The following is a 23,826-nucleotide window of genomic DNA, read 5'->3' as shown; positions in this document are numbered from 1 at the left end:
TCCTCACACCTGAAAGCATCTTTATTTATTTTCTATACAGTGTATTGCTCCATTTCACAATAGTGCCACGTTTCTCCATACATTTTCTCGATAAATATAACATATTATAAACAAACTATGCACGTCACATTGAACAATAATGTGTTAACTAAAAAAGCTACAGTCACATTGACAATGCATTCAATCCGAGATTTGGGGTAATTCCTTATTTACATTTGATTCAACGAAATGGAGGCCAAGTTCTTGTGTGGAGATTTCACTCATGGTATATTATGAACTCACACGAACCCACCGTGTAAAATTTGGCATGGAACGTTTTAATGACGTCATTTTCTGGTTGTAAATAGGTTTTCTGGTTGTAGAGACGCCTGGTAAGATACCAGATTACAACCAGCTAAATAAGTATTTTTCTGGTCGCTAAAAAGACCTCTTAAAACAATCTGTATACAACCTGACCATGACGTCACAGAAGACATCACTGCAACCACTTTTGCGATTTGGGGACAAAACACTTCACCGTTACTGGAGATAATAACCTGCAAGAACTAACCGTTAAATGGGGAGTTTTTTCAGTAAAAACAAAACCAGATCAAGAAAATCCTTTGAAAAAAGGAAAATAAATAACTTCTCAGAAGTTTTACATTTGATCACACTGCGCTACATAGCCTATTTACTGAACCTAGTTAACCGTGACGAGTCAAAAACTAAAATTAGGACCTGTTGTGGACTATTGTACCTTTGGCTGGCACAGCTCTTTAACCTCAGGTAAAGTTTCAGTATTGAGTATGTAGAAACAGCTTCATTTCCTTAACCAATCAGCCTTTGCTTTGATGTGTGCCATTTTGTGGAACTTCCAAAGAATGGTATTATCTGATAGACGTGTTCCAGAGTATCGTTAGAGCTTAAGAGTTATACTACATGTTGTCACACGTTTACTACGTAAACATTGCTGTGGTAAGTTTGGATCCTTTCCAACAATACAGGAAGAGGTATTATGAGGCAATGTACAAAACGATAAGTAAGTAACACAAAATGACAGCACCATAAATGTTTCCACATTGACATTACCGCAGCTAGTGTGAAGTATTAAGATTAGTGTTGTGTTAATTTGCCTACACATTACTTGAACCTTCTGCTCTTTAGCCATTTCAAAGCTGTCATAATCGTGATACCACTATGTGTTTATGAATGATAATGATCTATACAATGGATTGGGGTCTTCTAATTAGCTTAGCGGACAAGCAAGCTTGCATACCATAGCCTTCCATACAACAGTATTGGACATCAGTTGCCATAACTACTAATGACATCGGTTACATGTGGCAGTGACAAGGCTACTTTTGAAAAAAAAATATTTAACATTTTCAGTCAAGGTACGAACCAACAAAAGAATAAACACTGCATGAACAAAATAAACCTCTTTCTTTTAACTGTTGTCCTTTACAAATAATACAGATATTTCAGTTGACCTCTGCCCGTCTTCCAAAAGTGTCTCAGAGTAGGAATGCTGATCTAGGATCAGTTTTGCCTTTTAAATCATTATGAATAAGGGGGAACCTAGATCGGCATTCCTACCCTGAGACACTTTATGAATACAGGCCCTGATATCTTCATCAGTTTAAGAAATCCTTATCAATCCTTCACTCTGATATACTCAACGCTCAAACTGAACAACTTCCCACTTTTAACATCCTCTCTGACACTTCCATCAATGATATGCACGACGTTAACACAACAAAATGAAAATAATACGGCAGTCGAGTCGTAGCAGTGGTCCATTTGCTTTTCACAAAGCATCTTTGAAATTGTCGGAATATATTAGCTATATATATATACATACATATATTTTTTTACATTTAATAAATAATTCAACATCATATTATCTGTTCTTATATATTTTTTAAAGGAATTAAACTAATTTACAGTTTCGAGTAATGATAGATCTCAAATCAATAGCTACATTCTTTTTTTCTTCTTCTCCAGCTGGTTGGTTGGTTGAAGTTTTCCTTAGGTACAGATCTAGGATCAGCTTCCCCTCTTCAATACTAACCTTAACCATTTAAGGGGGAAATGCTGGAAAATGTCTAGGGGCAACATCACTCTATTACACAAGGCTCGTCCGTAGAGTAGGACGGTAAACAACATTGCCCGTTAATGCCACCTAGTGTGACACATACAGCTGCACTACTCATTTTTATCCCTGCCTGCCAGGACACAATGTCAGTAAACATGCATGGCAGAACCAGTCGATAGCTACATTCCTAAGTTAAAATCATACATACATACATACATACATACATATATATATGTGTATGTGTCTCGGTTCAGAGACGGTATTTCAAGCACTGGATTGCAAATGGTGTTTTTTTCCAACCTCTTTATCTGAGGAAAACTCTCCTGTATTCTTCAATAGACTAGAAGCTGGTATCTTTACGGTAATACAGTGAGACTTCAGGGAAAGAGACCAAATCCAGCAGCACCCTCTATGCGTTTCTCTCTCCATCTTTCACTCTTCCTCTCACTCGCTCTTCCCATCACCTCTTCTCCCTCTAACTGTACCCCTTCCAGTCTCTCAAGCCCTTCTCTCCACTCTCCCTCAAACTGTACCCCTCCCACTCAAGCCATTTTCTCCCCTCTCCCTCTCTCTACCTGATTCAAGTATATGCATCCTCTCACTCCCTCCTCTTCACACAGAGCAGTTGCGTCTCTTGCTGGGGCCTGGCTGTGCAGTGGCAACCGAGGCCGAGGTTGAGGCTGAGGTCAGCCAGAGCTTAGCCCCGTGTCAAAGGCTGGTGGAAGACACAGAGAGCGTGGGCGACGAAGGCGGCGGGAAGTTGAGCAGCTCTAGGACGGCCACCCCCACACTGCTGCGCCGCGTGAACATGCAGGAGGCCGCCACCCACTTGTTGCTGCGCGGGTTGTACTTCTCAATGGAGTTGAGGCTGGAGCTGCCGTCGTTGCCGCCCACCGCGTACAGCCAGCCGTCCATAGCCACCAGGTCGTGGGTACTCCTGCGGGAGGACAGGACAACGTGCAGACTCAGTAATAGCTCAGGCACACCACAAAGACTAAGGGCTAAAAGCAGCAGGTGTGTTAGCGATCACTTGCTGGGTGATCCAACATGTAGAATTGTTCTGTGGTCAGAGGTGATAGGATGGCCACCCGCTTTTTCCCCTATTGGTTCTATTGCAACAGGCAAGCTCAATCAAGCACAGTGTTTCAAATTAACTCAAATAGTATTTTAACCCAGTTGGTGGCCATTCATTAACATTAACTGATCAATTAACTACTAGGCAGAAAATAAAACCAGAATGACTTCCCTGACTAGCCTGTTGCTAAAGACTGAGCTCACTGCAGTGTAAATGGAGGACTGGGGCATATTCATTAGTGCACAACACGACAAAATGTTTTGTAACGGAAAGCGAAAAAAGGTGTTTCTTCTGTACAAACTAAGGTAGGTCCCTCCTTTGCTTCCATTTGGTTCCTATTGAATATGACTCTGCTGAGACCAGATCAGGCTCTAGATAAATATGAGCCATACTACTGATTACAGCAATGGTTTATTTATAGGGCCGGGAGTGTCCACTGTTGTCAGGTTCCCTGCTCAAATCTCCCATTGTGGATGTGTGTATGTTTGTGTGTGAGTGAGAAACTAATTTAATTTGAATCTTCAAATCCTGGTCCCTGAGGCCCATTGTGTACGCCGGTTCCTCCAGAAACTCAGATAATTTGCTGAGGGCTGGAATGAAGGAATGAAAACCTGACACCAGCCATTTATGAGGAGCGAGCAGGCTCTATGCATGCATTGACTCTGCAGTTATAGCTACAGGTGGTTGGTAGTAATTGTGGCGCGGCTGGCGGTGCCCACCTGCGGATGTTCATGGGCGCCACGCCCTCCCAGGCGTTGGTCTTGGGATTGAATCGCTCCACCGAGTTTAGGCAGCTGGTGCCATCGTTGCCCCCGGCGACATAGAGCATGCCCTCCAGCACGGCCACCCCGGCACTGCTGCGTCGACTCAGCATGTTGGCGATGGCTGTCCACGCGTTACTCTGTTTCGACCAATCAGAGGGTTGATGGTCAGTTTTGAGCAACTTATCGGTGCTGGTTGAGGTTGAACTCAAAACTTAGCTTCTCCTTTTTGATCTGGGCAGAGGTTCAGCTTCATGGTCTGATTTTAACCAGATTAAGCCTACTCATGGACTTTAAATATAGCCTGGTGGAACAAGCCTGATCACTATGTTCACCATTCTATTTAACAGAATGGTGAACGCAGCAATCAAATTCGTTCCACCAGGCTACTGAGATTCTTCTATAGGCTTAATCTGGGTCCAGGAAACTGGCCCTATGTCTTAATGTGCATATTGATAGAGATCTGTCTGTTTGTTTGTTTATTACCTGTGGTTCATATTTTTCCACTGTTGCTAGGTGTGAGGAGCTGTCATATCCTCCTACTGCATACAGACTGCCATCTAGAGAGAGAGAGAGATGGGGAGAGAATGAAAGAGGGAGAGAGCGAAAAAGAGAGCAAAAGAGTGAGAGAATGCTGTGACAATAAGCTCAAAACTCTACATATCAGGTCGCAAAAATAAAATATGTTTGATGTGGCCCATATTTACTAGGAAGCGAGTAGTAGACCAGGGATGGGCATATTTGATGGGGGTGGGGGCCACAAAAAATTGGAACTCATCATGAGGGGCCGCAGTGGCTCGTGGGTCTGTGTACCCACATCCATATCCACACATGCAGTCAGACCCGGCCCTAGCCTTTTGGGGCCCCTAAGCGAAATTTAGTTGGGGGGCCCTCCCCACCTCGTGCGCAAAACATTTTAGCGGTCGCATTTAGACAGCAAAGAGAAGTTTAAGACATCATTTCCTTCAATTCGACTCATTTTGCCATGGGGCGGAGACAAATGTTTGCAGTTTTTAACATGACAATTTGATCAATGGGGGGCACTCGGTCAGTAATTCGACCATGATTACTACAAGTTTAGCAGAAAGTTTAGATAGCTAGCTAAAAATGTTAGCCGAAATGGGCTAATTGAATGACTGTCAGTTATTGACATAACACAAGAGCTGCTGATGCACAAGCACATTTGAAAATTGCACCATGTATATTCCATTGATGTCTAATATTAAAGAAGTCTCAAGGTATTGCTCGCCTGAGGTAGAGAACCTGATGATAAGTTGTCGACCACACTATCTACCAAGAGAGTTCTCATCTGTATTATTCGTAGCCGTCTATTTACCACCACAAAGCGAAGCTATCACTAAAACCACTCTCAAACAACTCTATAAGGCTATAAGCAAAGAAGAAAATGCTCACCCAGAATTTTTACCAGCATGTCACATGTGCAACAAGAAAAAAAAAATCCTAGACCACCTTTACTCCACACACAGAGATGCATACAAAGCTCTCCCCCACCCTCCATTTGGCAAATCTGGCCACAATTCTATCCTCCTGATTCCTGCTTACAAGCAAAAACTAAAGCAGGAAATACCAGTGACTCGCTCAATATGGAAGTGGTCAGATGACGCAGCTACTACTCTACAGGACTGTTTTGATAGCACAGACTGGAATATGTTCCAGGATTCAGCCAATGGCATTGAGGAATACACTAACTCAGTCATTGGCTTCATCAATAAGTGCATCGATGACGTCGTCCCCGCAGTGACTGTACGTACATATCCCAACCAGAAGCCATGGATTACAGGCAACATCCGCATCGAGCTAAAGGCTAGAGCTGCCGCTTTCAAAGAGTGGGAGACTAATCCGAACGCTTATAAGAAATCCTGCTATGCCCTCAGACAAACAAGCAAAGCATCAATACACGATTAAAATTGAATCCTACTACACCGGCTCTGACGCTCGTCGGATGTGGCAGGGCTTGAAAACTATTACGGACTACAAAGAGAAACCCAGACGCAAGCTGCCCAGTGAAGCGAGTCTAGCAGACAAGCTAAATGCCTTTTATGAAAGAATGAGACCTTTCTGCCAGTGGACTGAGGAAGAATGCAGAGCTGGTTTGTGCGCGTGACCGAGTGCGCGCCCTTCGTTGTTTTTCCTTTCTATTGAATACGCTAGTGTCCAGTTTAAATATTATTGATTATTTAGACAATTGACAACCTGATGATTAATTATAAACATAATTTGACATGTTGTTTCGACAAACTTTACTGGTACTATTAGGATGTATTCGTCTGCATGTTTTGACCGCCTTTGAGCCAGTGGATTACTGAACAAAACGTGCCAACAAAACAGAGTTTTGGGATATAAAGAGGGACTTTATTGAACAAAACAAACATTTATTGTGTAGCTGGGACTCTTGTGACTGCAACCATATGAAGATCTTCAAAGGTAAGTGATTAATTAACATTTTTAATTTCTGACTTTTGTAATTCCTTTACTTGGTTGTAAAATGTTTGTATGCTTTTGTAAGCAGGGCGCTGTCCTCAGATAATCGCATGGTATGCTTTCGCCGTAAAGCCTTTTTGAAATCTGACAAAGCGGCTGGATTAACAAGAAGTTAATCTTTAAGCATAACACTTGTATTTTTTATGATTGCTTATTATGACTATTTCTGTATTTTGGCGCTCTGCAATTTCACCGGATGTTGTCGAGGTGGGTTGCTAGCGGAACGTCTGAGCCAGAAAGGTTAAACAGGTCAACATTCACAAAGCCGCTGGGCCAGACGGATTACCAGGACGTGTACTAAAAGCATGCGCGGACCAACTGTCAAGTGTCTTCGCTGACAATTTCCACCTCTCCCTGAACGAGTCTGTAATACCTACGTTTCAAGTAGACCACCATAGTCCCTGTGCCAAGGTAACCTACCTAAATGATTACCGCCCGTGGCACTCACTTCGGTAGCCATGAAGTGCTTTGAAAGGCTGGTCATGGCTCACATCAACAGCATCCTCCCGGACACCCTAGACCCACTCCAATTCGCATACCACCCCAACAGATGATGCAATCTCAATCGCACGCCACACTGCCCTTTCCCACCTGGACAAATGGAATACTGATGTGAGAATGCTGTTCATCGACTACAGCTCAGCGTTCACCATAGTGCCCTCAAAGCTCATCACTAAGCTAAGGACTCTGGGACTAAACACCTCCCTCTGCAACTGGATCTGGATTTCCTGACGGGCCGCTCCCAGGTGGTAAGAGTAGGCAACAATACGTCTGCCACGCTGATCCTTAACACTGGGGTCCCTCAGGGGTGTGTACTTAGTCCCCTCCAGTATTCCCCGTTAACCCACGACTGCATGGCCAAACATGACTCCAACACAATCATTATGTTTGCTGACGACAACAGTGGTAGACCTGAATACCGACAACGATGAGACTGCTTATAGGGAGGAGGTCAGAGAACTGGCAGTGTGGTGCCAGGACAACAACCTCTCCCTCAATGTGAGCAAGACAAAGGAGCTGATCGTGGACTACAGGAGAAGGCGCGCCGAACAGGCCCCCATTAACATCGACGGGGCTGTAGTGGAGCGGGTCGAGAGGTTCAAGTTCATGGTTCAAACATACCAAGACAGTTGTGAAGAGGGCACGACAATACCTTTTCCCTCTCACGAGACTGAAAAGATTTGGCATGGGCCCCCAGATCCTCAAAAGGTTCTACAGATGCACCAACGAGAGCATCCTGACCGGTTGCATCACCGCCTGGTATGGCAACTTACCGTAAGGCGCTACAGAGGGTAGTGCGAAGGGCCCAGTACATCACTGGGGCTAAGCTTCCTGCCATCCAGGACCTATATAATAGGCGGTGTCAGAGGAAAGCACATAACATTGTCAGAGACTCCAGTCACCCAAGTTATAGAGTTTTCTCTGCTACTGCACAGCAAGCAGTAACGGAGCGCCAAGTCTAGGACCAAAAGGCTCCTCAACAGCTTCTACCACCAAGCCATTAGACTGCTGAACAATTAATAAAAATCGCCACCGGACAATTTACATTGACCCCCCCCTCTTGTACACTGCTGCTACTCGCTGTTTGTTTGTTACCTATGCATAGTCACTTCGCCCGCACCTACATGTACAGATTACTTCAACTAGCCTGTACCCCTGCACACTTATTTTAGCCTACTTGGTAAATATTTTCTTCTTTTTTAACTGCACTGTGGGTTAAGGGCTTGCAAGTAAGCATTTCACGGTAAAGTCTACACTTGTTGTATTCGGCGCATATGGCAAATAAAGTTTGATTTGATTTTGATTTGATTATTCTAACGGTCAACAGTAAATTGAGACCCCGACTGAGTTCCCCCCACAAACAATTATCAGCGGCCCTACAAAAGCAGGACGGCACACCAGTTGCCCATCCCTGCTCTAGGCTAACATACAGTAAGTATATCCTTTCTCAATAGATTACATAATCACACAAGAGGTGGACAACACTTGCTCACCTAGAGTGGCCACACGGACGTATCTCCTTCGGGTGCTCATGGCAGAGATGGAGGTCCAGGTACTGGTGAGAGGGTCGTACCGCTCTGCACTGTTGGGGTGGAGGGGGGCATTCATTATATACAAATGTCATCTCAGTATTTGCATCCGTGACAGTCAAAATCTGTTGTGACAAAGCTCAAAAGTAGTCCAGCATTTTGAACACATGGCTTATAATTATCTATATATTTCTTTATGTACCTGTTGAGACAGGAAGCTCCGTCGTAACCACCGGCGGCGTACAGAAGGCCGTGCAACACTGCCACGCCCAAACAGCTCCGCCGCGTCCCCATTGAAACCTCAGGCTGCCAGGAGTTGGTGACAGGGTCGTAGGACTCCACGGTGGCCAAATCTGAGGTGCCGTCATACCTGAGGGAGACCAGAGTATATCAGAAAGAGAAGGGTATCGAAGCCAGGTGTGGGCCACTGGTGGCCCGCGGATCAGTCAGACTCTCAACTTACTGTTGAGAGTTAGAATGATAGAATACTGTCTGTGAAAATTGGCTGTGCATCAGCAGTCACTCAATTAGCCCATGTCAGCTAAACATGTTTTAGAGTTAGTCTAGCTATCTAAACTTCTAGTAAGCATGGTCGAATAACCGACCAGGATGGGGCCCATTGATCATCAGTCATCATATTAAAAACCGCTAACATTTGCTCCACCATATGGCAAAATGTGTAGAATTGCAGGAAATTAGCTGTAGGGGGGGGGGGGGGGGGGCTGATCCTAGTTCAGCACTCCTGGTCTGAGACCCTTTGTGAATAAGGGACCTAGTTACTCTTTAGGTTTCTTCCTTTAATCTTATCTCAAAAGCAGGCTTTCTTTGTTAAGCAAGTCTTCACAACTGTACTGTGTTAACAGTTCAATTCAAGAAATCTTCTTAAAAAAAATATTTTTTGAATTAATTTATTATGTTTATCTATTTTGACAGGAGTTTCTCATCTGGCTCATTTCCATCAGTAGCACCTGGATAAAACATTGACATTGCAGACAATGAGAGTAGTGCATCGGATACTATTTTGTTCTATCTTTCTCTTGATTTACAAAGGCATCCGTTTTGTTTCCCTCTCGGGTAGAGAAGACGTGCCTTGGCTTCAAAAGTCGGAATTTTCCTAATTACACTTGAGGGGAACGCTAATAATAGTTTTCCAACAGTTTCCTCCTACCAGTTAACTGTTTATCTTATTATACCCAATGCCAATAATTGAATGTGTTTGGTTGAATGAGAAATTGGATTACAATATACTGTCTCTCACCTAATCCTAGTTTCTCTTTCAGACAGATTGTAAACTTGATAACACTTTACTTAACACCCACCGTCATAAAATGTTATGACACGGTCATAACCATGTCATAACAGCTGACATACATATACTCCAAAACATGCATCCTGTTTGCAATAAGGCACTAAAGTAAAACTGCAAAAAATGTGGCAAAAAAATTAACTTTATGACCTGAATACAAAACGTTATGTTATATTTGGGGCAAATCTAACACATCACTGAGTACCATTATCTATACTTTAAGGCATAGTGGTGGCTGCATCATGTTATGGGAATGCTTATCATCAGTACTGAGATTTTTGGGATAAAAAGAAAAAGAATAAAGCTAAGAAAAGGCAAAATCCTTGAGGAAAGCCTGGTTCAATCTGCTTTCCACCAGACACTGGAAGATATTCACCTTCCAGCAGGACAATAACCTAAAACACCTAAATATACACTGGAGTTGCTTACCAAGATGACATTGAATGCTTTGGAGTGGCCTAGTTACAGTTTTGACTTAAAATGGCTGCCTAGCAATGTTCAACAACCAACTTGACCTGTTATAATATGGTCACAACACTGTCATGACACATATGTAGACCTGTTGTGACATATATTGTGTTATTTTATGGCTGGTTATGACACCTACAGAAGTGTCAAAGCCCACAAACCCTAACACACAAGGCAAAACATTCCATTACACCATAAAAATACTGTTGACACAATGTATGTTATATGTTTAAAAAAGTTAATTGACCATGTTAAATTATCATTGTGATTGCACACACATTGATGTCAGACAATCACCTACCCCAATGCTCTGTTGCTGATAACTGGGATGAATTCACAAGCAGATTTCAGTATTTTTGACTGATGACTGACATAAGGGCATGTACGTGATAGGCCTATCTGGCTTATATGATTATGATGGTCATAATGCTTCTTGACAGTGTCATAAAGTGTATTTTCTACAAGTTATTTAAAATACGATGAAAAAAACATGACCGTAAAGAATTCAATACAACAAAAACAGGATTTAAGAGAAACTTATAAATGAAAACAAACTTCTTGGCAGGAAAAAACGAATTAGAAAAAAATGTGGGTTTTGACACTTATGTAGGTGTCATAATCAGCCATAAAATAACACAATATGTCACAAGTGTTATGACCATATGACAGGTTATGACAAGTTATGTCAAATGTTATGACATGGTTATGACCGTGGCATAACGTGTTATGACACGGGGTGTCATGTAAAGTGTTAACGTAAACTTACCCGAGCCATCTAGCATAATTAACACTAGTGTACTCTTCCAGTGTTGATGGTTCCATATCGAATGGTTCCATATCGAAGCCATAACTAATGTCGTGCTAGCTAGCATGAAATTAGTTATGGCTTCGATGATACCCGAATCCAAACGATCTATAGGTAAAAGAATGGTCTGATGAGGTCATTTATTACCCTCCCACAGCGTACAGCTTGTTGCCAATGGCCGCCACGCCCACCCGTGCCCGCCGAGTGGACATGGATGCCACCATGTGCCAGCGGTCAGTCCGCGTGTCGTAGGCCTCGCAGTCACCGTGGATAGCAAACAGACTGCCGCCACCTGGGCAAAACACAGACAAAAACAACGTCACCTAAATATCTGAAGCAGTCATTTAAATACACTATATATAAAAAAGTGTGTGGACACCCCTTCAAATGAATGGATTCAGCTATTTCAGCCACACCCGTTGCGGACAGGTGTATAAAATCGAGCAAACAGCCATGCAATCTCCATAGACAAACATTGGCAGTAGAATGGCCTTACTGAAGAGCTCAGTGACTTTTAACGTGGCACCGTCATAGGATGCCACCTTTCCAACAAGTCAGTTTGTCAAATTTCTGCCGTGCTATAGCTGACCGGTAAACTGTAAGTGCTGTTATTGTGAAGGGGAAATGTCTAGAAGCAACAACGGCTCAGCCGCGAAGTGGTGGGCCACACAAGCTCACAGAACAGGACCGCCGAGTGCTGAAGAGCGTAGCCGCGTCTGTCCTCTGTTGCATGCGATGTTTGACGAGCAGGTGTCCACATACACTACATGACTAAAAGTATCTATAGATATATGGGTATTAAAACACAGTGGCCAACATTTCACAGGTGCAATGCCCTAAAAAAAATACACAAATATTTCTAGACATGGTAAGCGCCAAACTTCTTTCGAAAAATTGCTGCATCCAATCTATTTCAAATGTAATGTTTGAAAATGTTATGTATCTGTGAACAAGTTAGCTTTTAACCAAGGGCCAAATTCAGGATCCCTGTTTCCTAATGGAAAGTAAAGAATGTGTATTTGTTGGGTTTGTATAATATACACATTACAGTATGTATGTATGGTGCCTTCAGAAGGTATTCACACCCCTTGACTCATTTCTACATTTTGTTTTGTTACAGCCTGAATGTATTACATTGAGATTTTGTGTCACTGATCTACACACAATACCCCATAATGTCACTGATCTGCACACAATACCCCATAATGTCACTGATCTACACACAATAACCCATAATGTCACTGATCTGCACACAATACCCCATAATGTCACTGATCTACACACAATACCCCATAATGTCACTGATCTACACACAATACCCCATAATGTCACTGATCTACACACAATACCCCATAATGTCACTGATCTACACACAATACCCCATAATGTCACTGATCTGCACACAATACCCCATAATGTCACTGATTTGCACACAATACCCCATAATGTCACTGATCTACACACAATACCCCATAATGTCACTGATCTACACACAATACCCCATAATGTCACTGATCTACACACAATACCCCATAATGTCACTGATCTACACACAATACCCCATAATGTCACTGATCTGCACACAATACCCCATAATGTCACTGATCTGCACACAATACCCCATAATGTCACTGATCTACACACAATACCCCATAATGTCACTGATCTACACACAATACCCCATAATGTCACTGATCTACACACAATACCCCATAATGTCACTGATCTACACACAATACCCCATAATGTCACTGATCTGCACACAATACCCCATAATGTCACTGATCTGCACACAATACCCCATAATGTCACTGATTTACACACAATACCCCATAATGTCACTGATCTACACACAATACCCCATAATGTCACTGATCTACACACAATACCCCATAATGTCAAGGTGGAATTATGTTTTTAGACATGTTTTGAAAAAATGAAAAGCTTAAATGTCTTGAGTCAATAAGTATTCAAACCCTTTGTTATGGCAAGCCTAAATAAGTTCAGGAGTAAAAATGTGCTTAGCAAGTCACATAATGAGTTGCATGGACTCACGCTGTGTGCAATAATAGTGTTTGACATCTGTACCCCTCACATACAATTATCTGTATGGTCCCTCAGTCAAACATATTCAACCACAAAGACCAGGGAGGTTTTCCAATGGTTCACAAATAAGGGCACGTATTGGTAGATTTAAAAAAAAGCAGACATTGAATATCCCTTTGAGCATGGAGCAGTTATTAATTACACTTTGGATGGTGTATCAACAGACCCAGTCATTACAAAGATACAGGCACCCTTCATAACTAAGTTGCCAGAGAGGAAGGAAACTGCTCAGGGATGTCACCATGAGGCAAATGATGACTAGAACAGTTACAGTTTAATGGCGGTGATAGGAAAAAATTGTAATTACTCCACAATACATGACAGAGAGAAAAGAAGGAAGCCTGTACAGAATACAAATATTCCAAAACATGCATCCTGTTTGCAATAAAGCACTAAAGTAAAACTGCAAAAACTGTGGCAAAGAAATTAACTTTATGTTCTGAATACAAAACGTTATGTTTGGGGCAAATCCAACACAACACATCACTGAGTACCACTATTTATATTTTAAAGCATGGTGGTGGCTGCAACATGTTATGGGAATGCTTATCATCAGTAGTGAGATTTTTGGGATAAAATAAAAAATAATAAAGCTAAACAAAATCAAAATCCTTGAGGAAAGCCTGGTTCAATCTGCTTTCCACCAGACACTGGGAGATTAATTCACCTTCCAGCAGGACAATAACCTAAAACACATAAATATACACTGGAGTTGCTTACCAAGATGACATTGAATACTCCTGAGTGGCCTAGTTAGTTTTGACTTAAATGGCTGCCTAGCAGTGATCAACAACCAACTTGACAGAGCTTGAAGAATAAAAAAATAATAAAACGGGCAAATATTGTACAATCCAGGTGTGCAAAGCTCTTAGAGACTTACCCAGAAAGACTCACATCTGTCATCGCTGCCAAAGGTGATTCTAACATGTATTGACTCAGGGGTGTAAATACTTATGTAAATTAGATATTTCTGTAATTCATTTTCAATAGATTTGCCAAAATTTCTAAAAACATGTTTTCAATTTGTGAGAAAAAATATATTTAATCCATTATGAATTCCGTAACAAAAAATATGGAACACGTCAACGGGTATGAATACTTTCTGAAGGCACTGTGTGTGTGTGTGTGTGTGTGTGAGTGAGTGTATGTACCCTGGTGGGTAACCTCGGGGGCACACTGACCGACGGCGAAGAGCACGGGGCTGGCGCCCTCGCAGCGGCGCGGCCGGGTGCGGCTGTTACTCAGCACACCCCTCTGCTCGGGCATAAGATGGTACTTGAGGGCCTCGATGAGCAGGTCCTTGCACTCAGAGTGGTGGCGCACCAGCAGCTCCGTATCCACGTTGCTCATGAGGAAATCCCTCCGCAGCAGGGGCAGACGCACGCACTTCATCAGCTAGAGTGGGAAGGGGAAGGGGTAGGGGGGCAGACGCACGCACTTCATCAGCTAGAGTGGGAAGGGGAAGGGGTAGGGGGGCAGACGCACGCACTTCATCAGCTAGAGTGGGAAGGGGAAGGGGAAGGGGTAGGGGGGCAGACGCACGCACTTCATCAGCTAGAGTGGGAAGGGGAAGGGGTAGGGGGGCAGACGCACGCACTTCATCAGCTAGAGTGGGAAGGGGAAGGGGTAGGGGGGCAGACGCACGCACTTCATCAGCTAGAAGGGGAAGGGGAAGGGGTAGGGGGGCAGACGCACGCACTTCATCAGCTAGAGTGGGAAGGGGAAGGGGTAGGGGGGCAGACGCACGCACTTCATCAGCTAGAAGGGGAAGGGGAAGGGGTAGGGGGGCAGACGCACGCACTTCATCAGCTAGAGTGGGAAGGGGAAGGGGTAGGGGGGCAGACGCACGCACTTCATCAGCTAGAAGGGGAAGGGGAAGGGGTAGGGGGGCAGACGCACGCACTTCATCAGCTAGAGTGGGAAGGGGAAGGGGGGCAGACGCACGCACTTCATCAGCTAGAAGGGGAAGGGGAAGGGGAAGGGGGGCTTTTATCCAAAGCGACTTGTTGTAGTGCGCGTATACATCTTGGTACGGTGGCCTCAGCAGGAACGGACACCCACAATGCTGACGTTGTAAGCGCCAGGATTCACCAACTTAACCACACAGCTGCACGTCTAAATCTTACCCAGGGTACGTGCTGCCTGCGCCCATCTATGTCGTGTTTGACCCAGCTCAGCACGGCCCGGTATACCTCCTCTTCTGACGGTACGTTCAGGTTGTCACTGGAGATCAGGTCTAATACCTTAACAGAAAGAAGGGGAGAGGGGGAGAGAGAGAGGGACACACTCATCACATGTGGGCCACAACAGTTGGCATGACACAAAAATAAAACATTCATTCATTCACATTTACCTTGGCATGTTCATTTTGGAATTACTTGAAGGTCAATTTCACTCCCAACTATTTTTATAATGAGCCGAGATAAATATGTGCATGTATATGTGCAAATTGTGATGAAAATGGCTATGAATCATATTCCCAGCACCACAGCGAGAGACAATGTGGTGGTGTATCCAGCCTACAGTAGGAGCATAACGTCTCTGTACCCATATAACTGGAGCTATGGGTAAGGGTGTGTCCTGCTATATTAGATCGTGACTATCAAGTGCGCGGGTGTACACTTCAGTGCGTGTGTGTATGTGTGTATTGCAGAGAGGCTAGCACTGTTCCCAGACTGGGGCTGGGCCGTAGTGACCAGCTGCTGCTGAGATCAGTCGAATAGCAGCAGCATCAGAGGAAGAGCATCAGCTAATCCACAGGAACTACAATCCACACAGCGCAACACAGCGCAGTCCAGTCAAGCACAGTACAGCACAGCACAAAATGAACCGCCTCTGTTCCTCTAGTAGTATTATTGCCCTGTATCCCCCTCAACATAACACATAGGCTACTGTAGCATATACAGACACAATGTGTGTGTGTGTGTGTGTGCATGTCTGTCTGACATGTAAAGTATACCTGTCACAAGTGTGTGAGAGAAATAGCAAAAGACAGTAGCTATACAACAAATGTCTGTGTACATCAGTCATGATGACAATGTGTAGTAGAATATGACCAGGAGGTCCTGTCAGAACAGTTGTCAGTCCCCTCGTCTAAAAGGAGGAAATCACGAGTTTCCCAGCTCTGTGAGACAAAGATGCTCAGAGCAGTTGGTTAATAAATCCTACCCTGCTGCAGAGCTCTGTGACTAGCACACAACAGCTGCAGAGAGGAATAAAAAAGAGAAAGAAAAGAGAGAAAGGCAATGAAACTAAAGAGCTCGAGAGCGTGAGAGAGAGAGGGGAAGGAGAGAGAAAGCACCACAGCTGGCTACCCTGCAGCTCTGATTCAGACGTCACCGAGCCATTTTACTCTTGGCTAATGGACCTGTGCCCAATAAAATGTCATAATGGCGCGGTTCTGAGACTTGACAATCTGGGAGAGACATACTGTCTTTACACTCATGGAGGGGATCCACCCTATTCATTTAGGGATTGGTTTGTTTGAGGTGAGGACGTAAAAGTGATGTCATCGCTCTCGTAGTTAGTAGCTACCCTATCAAAACTGATAGATTTTATTAAGTTCAGGTCATCATTCATTTCCCAAGCATAAATTGTGAGGGGTTGTCGTCTCTTGGTGCTCTCTCAAGAGAGACAGGTGAGTAACATTAAGATGGTAGGGAATGAAAGAGTATAGTGTAGTGTAGAGTTCTGATCAGCTCACTCAAGACAAGTGAATGAAAGAGGGTAGTGTAGTGTTCTGGTCAGGGAGAAAAACATTTTATAGCCCCTGCCTAACAGCTGGTGCTGTCACAGCTGTCACATATCCTAACCCTGAGTTCCCCAACTGGTGGCCCAGGTGACTATTTGTCCCCCCAAGTTTTCTGAGCAAAAAAATAAATAATAATAATTAAAAAGAAAAAACATTGCTGGACATAAAATACTCTAAAAACACCAGCAAATCAACTCCAAGTGATTTTCATTTTGGGAATCTGTTCCAAAGTATAGTCACGCATAATAGAGCGAGATACAGTGAGCTCCAGAAGTATTGTGACAGTGAAACATGTTGTCATTTTGGCTCTGTACTCCAGGACTTGAAAAGATACAATGACTTTCATCCAAATCAGGTGAACCGGTTAGAAAAAAACAGCACTTTTTGTAAATAGTCCCCCACAATTTTAGGGGACCAAAAGTACTGGGACAAATTCACTTATGTGTATTAAAGTAGTCAAAAGTTTAGTATCTGGTCCCATATTCCTTGCACGCAATGATTACATCGAGCTTGTGACTCTAAAATCTTTGTTGGCTGCATTTACTGTTCCTTTTTGTTGTGTTTCAGATTATTTTGTGCCTTATAGAAATGAATGGTAAATAACATCATGTAATTTCGGAGTCACTTAAAACAAGAACATAATATGTTTCTAAACACTTCTACTAATGTGGATGCTACCATGACTACGGACAGTCCTGAATGAATCGGGAATAAATATGAGTGAGAAAGTTAGACGCACAAATATCATAACCCCAAGACATGCTAACCTCTCACTATTACATTAACAGGGGAGGTTAGCATTTTATATCAAACCCCCAAGACATGCTAAACTCTCACCATTACAATAACAGGTGAGGTTAGCATTTGTGGGATGAAAATGCCCTCAAATTAAAGCTGACAGTCTGCACTTTAACCTCATAGTCATTGTATCATTTAAAATCCAAAGTGCTGGAGTACAGAACCAAAACCACAACAAATGTGTCACTGTCCCAACACTTTTGGAGCTCACTGTATGTGATCGTATACAAATGTAAACAAGGTTTGAAAAGATAACATTTTAGTTAAATGTTATACAGTATCTGGGCTTCTTGCAATCAATTTGCAGTCTACATATTATTTGTAATTGTGTTCCGGCCCTCTGATCATCCACTCAATATATATATATATATACTTTTTTTTATTTTTTTTAAACGACCCACAGCTGAATCTTTTTTGATGATCCCTGGCCTAACCTGTCATGTCTGACACCATCTCTGTAAATTTATTTTCACTAATAAACACACCTAGGTATCCCTCTTAGACCAAAACACAGACTATTGACTTCAACACCTCAAATATTCCCAAAGGATCCATGGAGCGTTCTTTTCTTTCCACATAATGCTAGGTTGCTAACTGTCCCATTCACTTCTAATGGTTTCCTGGCATCTTGTAACAACACATACACCATGGCTGTGTTCCAGGCTGACTACATTGTAGACGCATGCCATATCTCACAATGCCTAACTAGCTAACCACATCGCAATGAGTAGCGAGCAGCGTCGTCGGCCTGGAGCGCGCACATCTTTGGAAGTTCTTTGCCTGATTACCATTGAGGGTATGACCCTTGTCATTGGACAAGTCCAGACGCTGAGTTGACGTGACATAAAACTAGTCCGGGTCAGGGAGGCGGAGATCCCGATGAGTTAAACTACAAGAGACATTGATTGACAAGGAGCTGAGGATTTCTGTCTAGTGAGTGTTGAAAGGGCACTACGCACTTGTCCGTGCTGCTTGCTCTTTGAAGGCCCTTGAGGGGGTTGAGGAAAGGTTAGAACACAACCAGATGTCCTCCTCTTTTAGGGGTGAGAGAGAGTGTCAGAGAGGGAGAGTCAGAGAAGGAGGAGACAGAGAAGGAGGAGAGAAGGAGGAGACTAATGCTAAGCTAACCTATCTCAGTGTGTCTTTCAATTTACCATTTGAAATACTAACTACCAGAGAAGTGGACAGCCCTCACCAGAGCTATAAACCTAGTGTGTCTACAGCTTGCAGACTCCCAACATCAGTGCGCAAGTCAAAGTGCCCTGATAGCGTTCAACAATTCCAATGCAACTCATTAGCTAAAGGAGATCCCAACGCTGCCACCAAATGCAACGTCAAGTTGTTCTGTAAGGAAAAGCATATAACATGCTACTTCAGGACTCTGTCTGGCCCCTACCTGCTTCAGCGGCAGCAGCATGAACTCCTCGGTCTTGGACACCTCCACAAAGTGCTGCAGGACGTACTTGTGCGCAGACTTGAGCAGGTCGCTGCAGGAGTGCGTGTCGGCAAAGCTGCGGATGCCCAGGCAGTTGGAAGGGTCCAGCTGGCTGAGGAGGAACTTACAGCAGGCGTCCCTCACTCCGTTGAGCTGCAGCAGGCTGGCCGCTGGAAGCAATGTCTGGAAGCGGAAGAGGATGGAGTGATATAAAACATTATGTAGGATGTGGCAGAATTATATGGGATGGGATGTGAGGAAGAGTATAGGATTGTACAGTAAAGGATAGGTTTATGTTGTGATGGGAAAGGATGTGACAAATGGGATGGGATTTGACGGTACTACAGTTGAAGTCGGAAGTTTACATACACCTTTGCCAAATACATTTAAACTCAGTTTTTCACAATTCTTGACATTTAATCCTAGTAAAAATGTCCCAGTTTAGGTCAGTTAGGATCACCACTTTATTTTAGGAATGTGAAATGTCAGAATAATATGATTTATTTCAGCTTTTCTTTCTTTCATCACATTCCCAGTGGGTCAGAAGTTTACATACACTCAATTAGTATTTGGTAGCATTGCCTTCAAATTGTTTAACTTGGGTCAAACATTTCAGGTAGCCTTCCACAAGCTTCCCACAATAAGTTGGGTGAATTTTGGCCCATTCCTCCTGATAGATCTGGTGTAAATGAGTCAGGTCTGTAGGCCTCCTTGCTCGCACCCTTTTTCAGTTCTGCCCACAAATTTTCTATAGGATTGAGGTCAGGGCTTTGTGATGGTCCCTCCAATACCTTGACTTTGTTGTCCTTAAGCCATTTTGCCACAACTTTGGAAGTATGCTTGGGGTCATTGTCCATTTGGAAGACCCATTTGCGACCAAGCTTTAACTTCCTGACTGATGTCTTAAAATGTTGCTTCAATATATCCACATAATTTTCCTTTCCTCATGATGCCATCTATTTTGCTGCGTGGTCCCATGGTGTTAATACTTGTGTACTATTGTTTGTACAGATGAACGTGGTACCTTCAGACGTTTGGAAATTGCTCCAAAGTATGAATCAGACTTGTGGAGGACAATTATTTTATTTTTTTTAGGTCAAAGCAAAGAAGCACTGAGTTTGAAGGTAGGCCTTGAAATACATCCACAGGTACACCTCTAATTGACACAAATTATGTCAATTAGCCTATCAGAAGCTTCTAAAGCCATGACATCATGTTCTTGAATTTTCCAAGCTGTTTAAATGCACAGTCAACTTAGTGTATGTAAATTTCTCACCCACTGGAATTGTGATACAGTGAATTATAAGTGAAATAATCTGTCTGTAAACAATTGTTGGAAAAATTACTTGTGTCATGCACCAGGTAGATGTCCGAACCAACTTGCTAAAACTATAGCTTGTTCACAAGAAATTTGTGGAGTGGTTGAAAAACAAGTTTGAATGACTACAACCTAAGTGTATGTAAACTTCCGACTTCAACTGTATATATAAAAATGTTAGGAACACTGTACATGTACAGTTCATTCGGAAAGTATTCAGAGACTTTTGTTACGTTACAGGATTGAATTTAAAAAAAAATCCTCATCAATGTAAACACAATACCCCATAATGCCAAAGCGAAAACAAGTTTTTAGAAATGTTTGCAAATGTATTAAAAATAGAAAACAAAAACTTCAGACCCTTTGCTATGAGACTTGATATTGAGCTCCTGTGCATCCTGTTTCCATTGATCATCCTTGAGAAGTTTCTACAACTTGATTGGAGTCCACATGTGGTAAATTCAATTGATTGGACATGATTTGGAAAGGCACACATCTATCTATATAAGGTCCCACAGTTGAAAGTGCATGTCAGAGCAAAAACCAAGCCACGACGTCGAAGGAATTGTCCGTAAAGCTCCGAGACAGGATTGTGTTGATGCATAGATCTAGGGAATGGTACACAACATTTCTGCAGCATTGAAGGTCCCCAAGAACACAGTGGCCTCGATGGAAGTAGTTTGGAACCACCAAGACTCTTTTAGAGCTGGCCGCCCGGCCAAACGGAGCAATCGGGGGAGAAGGGCTCCAGAGTTCCTCTGTGGAGATGGGAGAACATTCCAGAAAGACAACCATCTCTGCAGCACTCCAACAATCAGGCCTTTATGGTAGAGTGGCCAGACGGAAGCCGCTCCTCAGTAAAAGGCACATGACAGCCCACTTGGAGTTTGCCAAAAGGCACCTAAAGGACTCTCAGACCATGAAAAACAAGATTCTCTGGTCTGATTAAACCAAGATTGAACTCTTTGGCCTAAATGCCAAGCGTCAGGTCTGGAGGAAACCAGGCACCATCCCTATAGTGAAGCATGGTGGTGGCAGTATCATGCTATGGGGATGTTCTTCAGCGGCAGGGACTGGATCGAAGGAAAGATGAATGGAGCAAAGTACAGAGAGATCCTTGATGAAAACCTGCTCCAGAGTGCTCAGGACCTCAGACTGGGGTGAAGGTTAATCTTCCAACAGGACAACAACCCTAAACACACAGCCAAGACAACGCAGGAGTGGCTTCGGGACAAGTCTAAATGTCCTTGAGTGGCCCAGCCAGAGCCTTGAACCTAATCGAACATCTCAGGAGAGACCTGAAAATATCTGTGCATCGAAGCTCCCCATCCAACCTGACAGAGCGTTAGGGGATCTGCAGAGAAGAATAGGAGAACCTCCCCAAATACAGGTGTGCCAAGCTTGTAGCGTCATAGCCAAGAAGACTCGAGGCTGCAATCGTTGCCAAAGATGCTTCAATGAAGTACTGAGCAAAGGGTCTGAATACTTATATAAATGTGATATTTCTAAAACCCTGTATTTGATTTGCCATTTATTATGTGTAGATTAATGAGCTGGGGGAAAAAAGGTAATCACATTTAGAATAATGCTGTAACAAAATGTGGAAAAAGTCAAGGGGTATGAATCCAAATGCACTGTAAGTATCAGTATCTTATCGTGGAATACTTTAACGTTTTTGAAGGGCAATTATTGACTTCAGAGCTAAGAAGACAAAGATAGTATGACAAGAGTCAAATACATCTTAAACCCTGACAGATTTTGTGCCTTCCACAAACGTCTGAGTAATTCTCATGCTAACCCTTCACTAGGTACCAGTGGTCAGAGAAAAAGATCCGCATCAAGAAAGTGTTCAAGACTACCATTTAGAATAATGACGGTACATTAGGGCTGCGTCACAAATGGTGGTGTTCCCTACATACTACTTTTCACCACAGTACTATGCAATGCACATATGTAGTGCACTCTATAGGGAATAGGGTGTTATTTAGACACTTTTCTCCCTACCTGCACGTTGCCCTCCCCCACCACGATTTCTGCCGTGTAGGCATACTGAACCAGCTGTTCCAACGCCTGGGGGTCAATGTCATGCAGGGTCACGTGGGTCTGACGACTCTCCGACATCTCATCTGCATGACCAGAGGCAGACAGAGTTTTCCACTTAATAAAGTCTGCAATACATGTGCCTGTGTCTGTGCGGACATTCCAATACAACACTCATCTCTACGTACATTTAACTGAAAAGAAAAGAGTGTGTGTCTGTTTAACATGGTATACTCTAATTGTCACATACAGTATATCTCCCATAAGACACACATTCTTATAGGGCAGTCACTGCATAGCACTCATTTGTAGCAGTCTGTGTGATCAATTGTTTTGACTGTCAGACAATATTTGTGTAATTCTGATCCCTGGATCTATGCAGCGCTTGCACTAAGCCAAACGCTGGTGAAGAAGCATGATTACAGCAGCATGGAAGGGAGTTCAATTGTGACAACAGATCAAAAGAGCCATCACACACGCACAGGCACACCAGCGTTTTGGTTATATTGATTAGATTTGTCGGCTATATCAGCAGATTTGTATAGGCCTAGGTTTAAAGCATGGTCAGTTGAAAAGAAGCCTAGTGGGAAGTCTTAACGCCTCTCTCTCCAGGGACATACCCTCACAAAGCTCTAGTCTGAGCTGCAGGATGGAGGAGGAAAACTGGGACACACACCTCACCTGGTGACCTATGACCCCAACAGGAAAGAGAACGCACACAGACAACAGGGAGGAGGAAGGAAGTGGTCACTGGTGAGGAAGTAAGAGCAAACAAATGAGGTGTTGCTCACAAGGTGAGATGCCACTCACACATTGAGCGAAATGTAGCACAGTTCAAAGCACAATTCATTTAAGCATCAACCAAGAATCGCCAAAAACATGTCACACACCACTTTGTTCATGGTTCTAATAATTTAAACACATCCAATTTGTTTATATTCCGTAGCAATGGAGAATCGTGCATGCTTCAATAGTGTAATGAGGCGTGGAAGAGAGACAGGTAGGGTAAAGAGTAAGACGGTGGCTAAAAGGGGGTGACTAACACTAGTGGTGAACACTTGTGAAGGCGTGGAGGAACGGAAGAGCAGTCTCAGTAGCAGGGAGAGCGAACTCCGCGGAGGGATACTTACTTGTAAACATGGCATGGAAGTAGGGACTGCAGGAGGCCAGCACCACCTTGTGCGCCTTGATCTCCTTGTTGGAGACGTGCAGCACGATGTCGCAGAGCAGGCCACGCTGGCGCATCCTGTTCATGGACACGAACGAGTCGTGATAGTGGCGCTTGGAGTTGTGCGAGATGCTGTGGCCGTCGCGGTTCAGCAGCTGCATGCCCCCCTCCATCATGGTGCCGTGGTCA

At 43.4% G+C, this 23,826-nt stretch overlaps 1 protein-coding gene across 7 annotated transcripts in view; it reads right to left on the bottom strand.

The window, feature by feature from the left end:
• Window positions 1-23,826, bottom strand: part of LOC129830035 (kelch-like protein 17) — a 37,652-nt gene continuing 13,826 nt past the window's right edge. For 4 of the 7 annotated variants that reach the window (XM_055892199.1, XM_055892198.1, XM_055892197.1 and 1 more), the window contains 12 exons: window positions 23,600-23,826; window positions 23,090-23,158; window positions 22,434-22,555; window positions 19,073-19,294; window positions 15,254-15,370; window positions 14,279-14,522; window positions 11,169-11,313; window positions 8,645-8,812; window positions 8,407-8,495; window positions 4,397-4,470; window positions 3,869-4,050; window positions 1-3,011 (listed from right to left, as the gene is read on the bottom strand). The exon at window positions 23,600-23,826 is cut by the window's right edge and continues 38 nt beyond it. In XM_055892199.1, the coding sequence (XP_055748174.1) occupies window positions 2,783-3,011; window positions 3,869-4,050; window positions 4,397-4,470; window positions 8,407-8,495; window positions 8,645-8,812; window positions 11,169-11,313; window positions 14,279-14,522; window positions 15,254-15,370; window positions 19,073-19,294; window positions 22,434-22,555; window positions 23,090-23,158; window positions 23,600-23,813 (1,875 nt within the window). In that variant the 5' untranslated portion in view covers window positions 23,814-23,826 and the 3' untranslated portion in view covers window positions 1-2,782. The remainder of the gene's footprint in view (window positions 3,012-3,868; window positions 4,051-4,396; window positions 4,471-8,406; window positions 8,496-8,644; window positions 8,813-11,168; window positions 11,314-14,278; window positions 14,523-15,253; window positions 15,371-19,072; window positions 19,295-22,433; window positions 22,556-23,089; window positions 23,159-23,599) is intronic. The other 3 variants (XM_055892193.1, XM_055892195.1, XM_055892196.1) reach the window with 3 other exon arrangements.

The sequence above is a fragment of the Salvelinus fontinalis genome, chromosome 31, assembly GCF_029448725.1.
Source record: "Salvelinus fontinalis isolate EN_2023a chromosome 31, ASM2944872v1, whole genome shotgun sequence".
Classification (NCBI taxonomy): Eukaryota; Metazoa; Chordata; class Actinopteri; order Salmoniformes; family Salmonidae; genus Salvelinus; species Salvelinus fontinalis.
The sequence above is the reverse complement of the archived record's forward strand: the minus strand, read 5'-3'. Positions and strand labels throughout refer to the sequence as shown.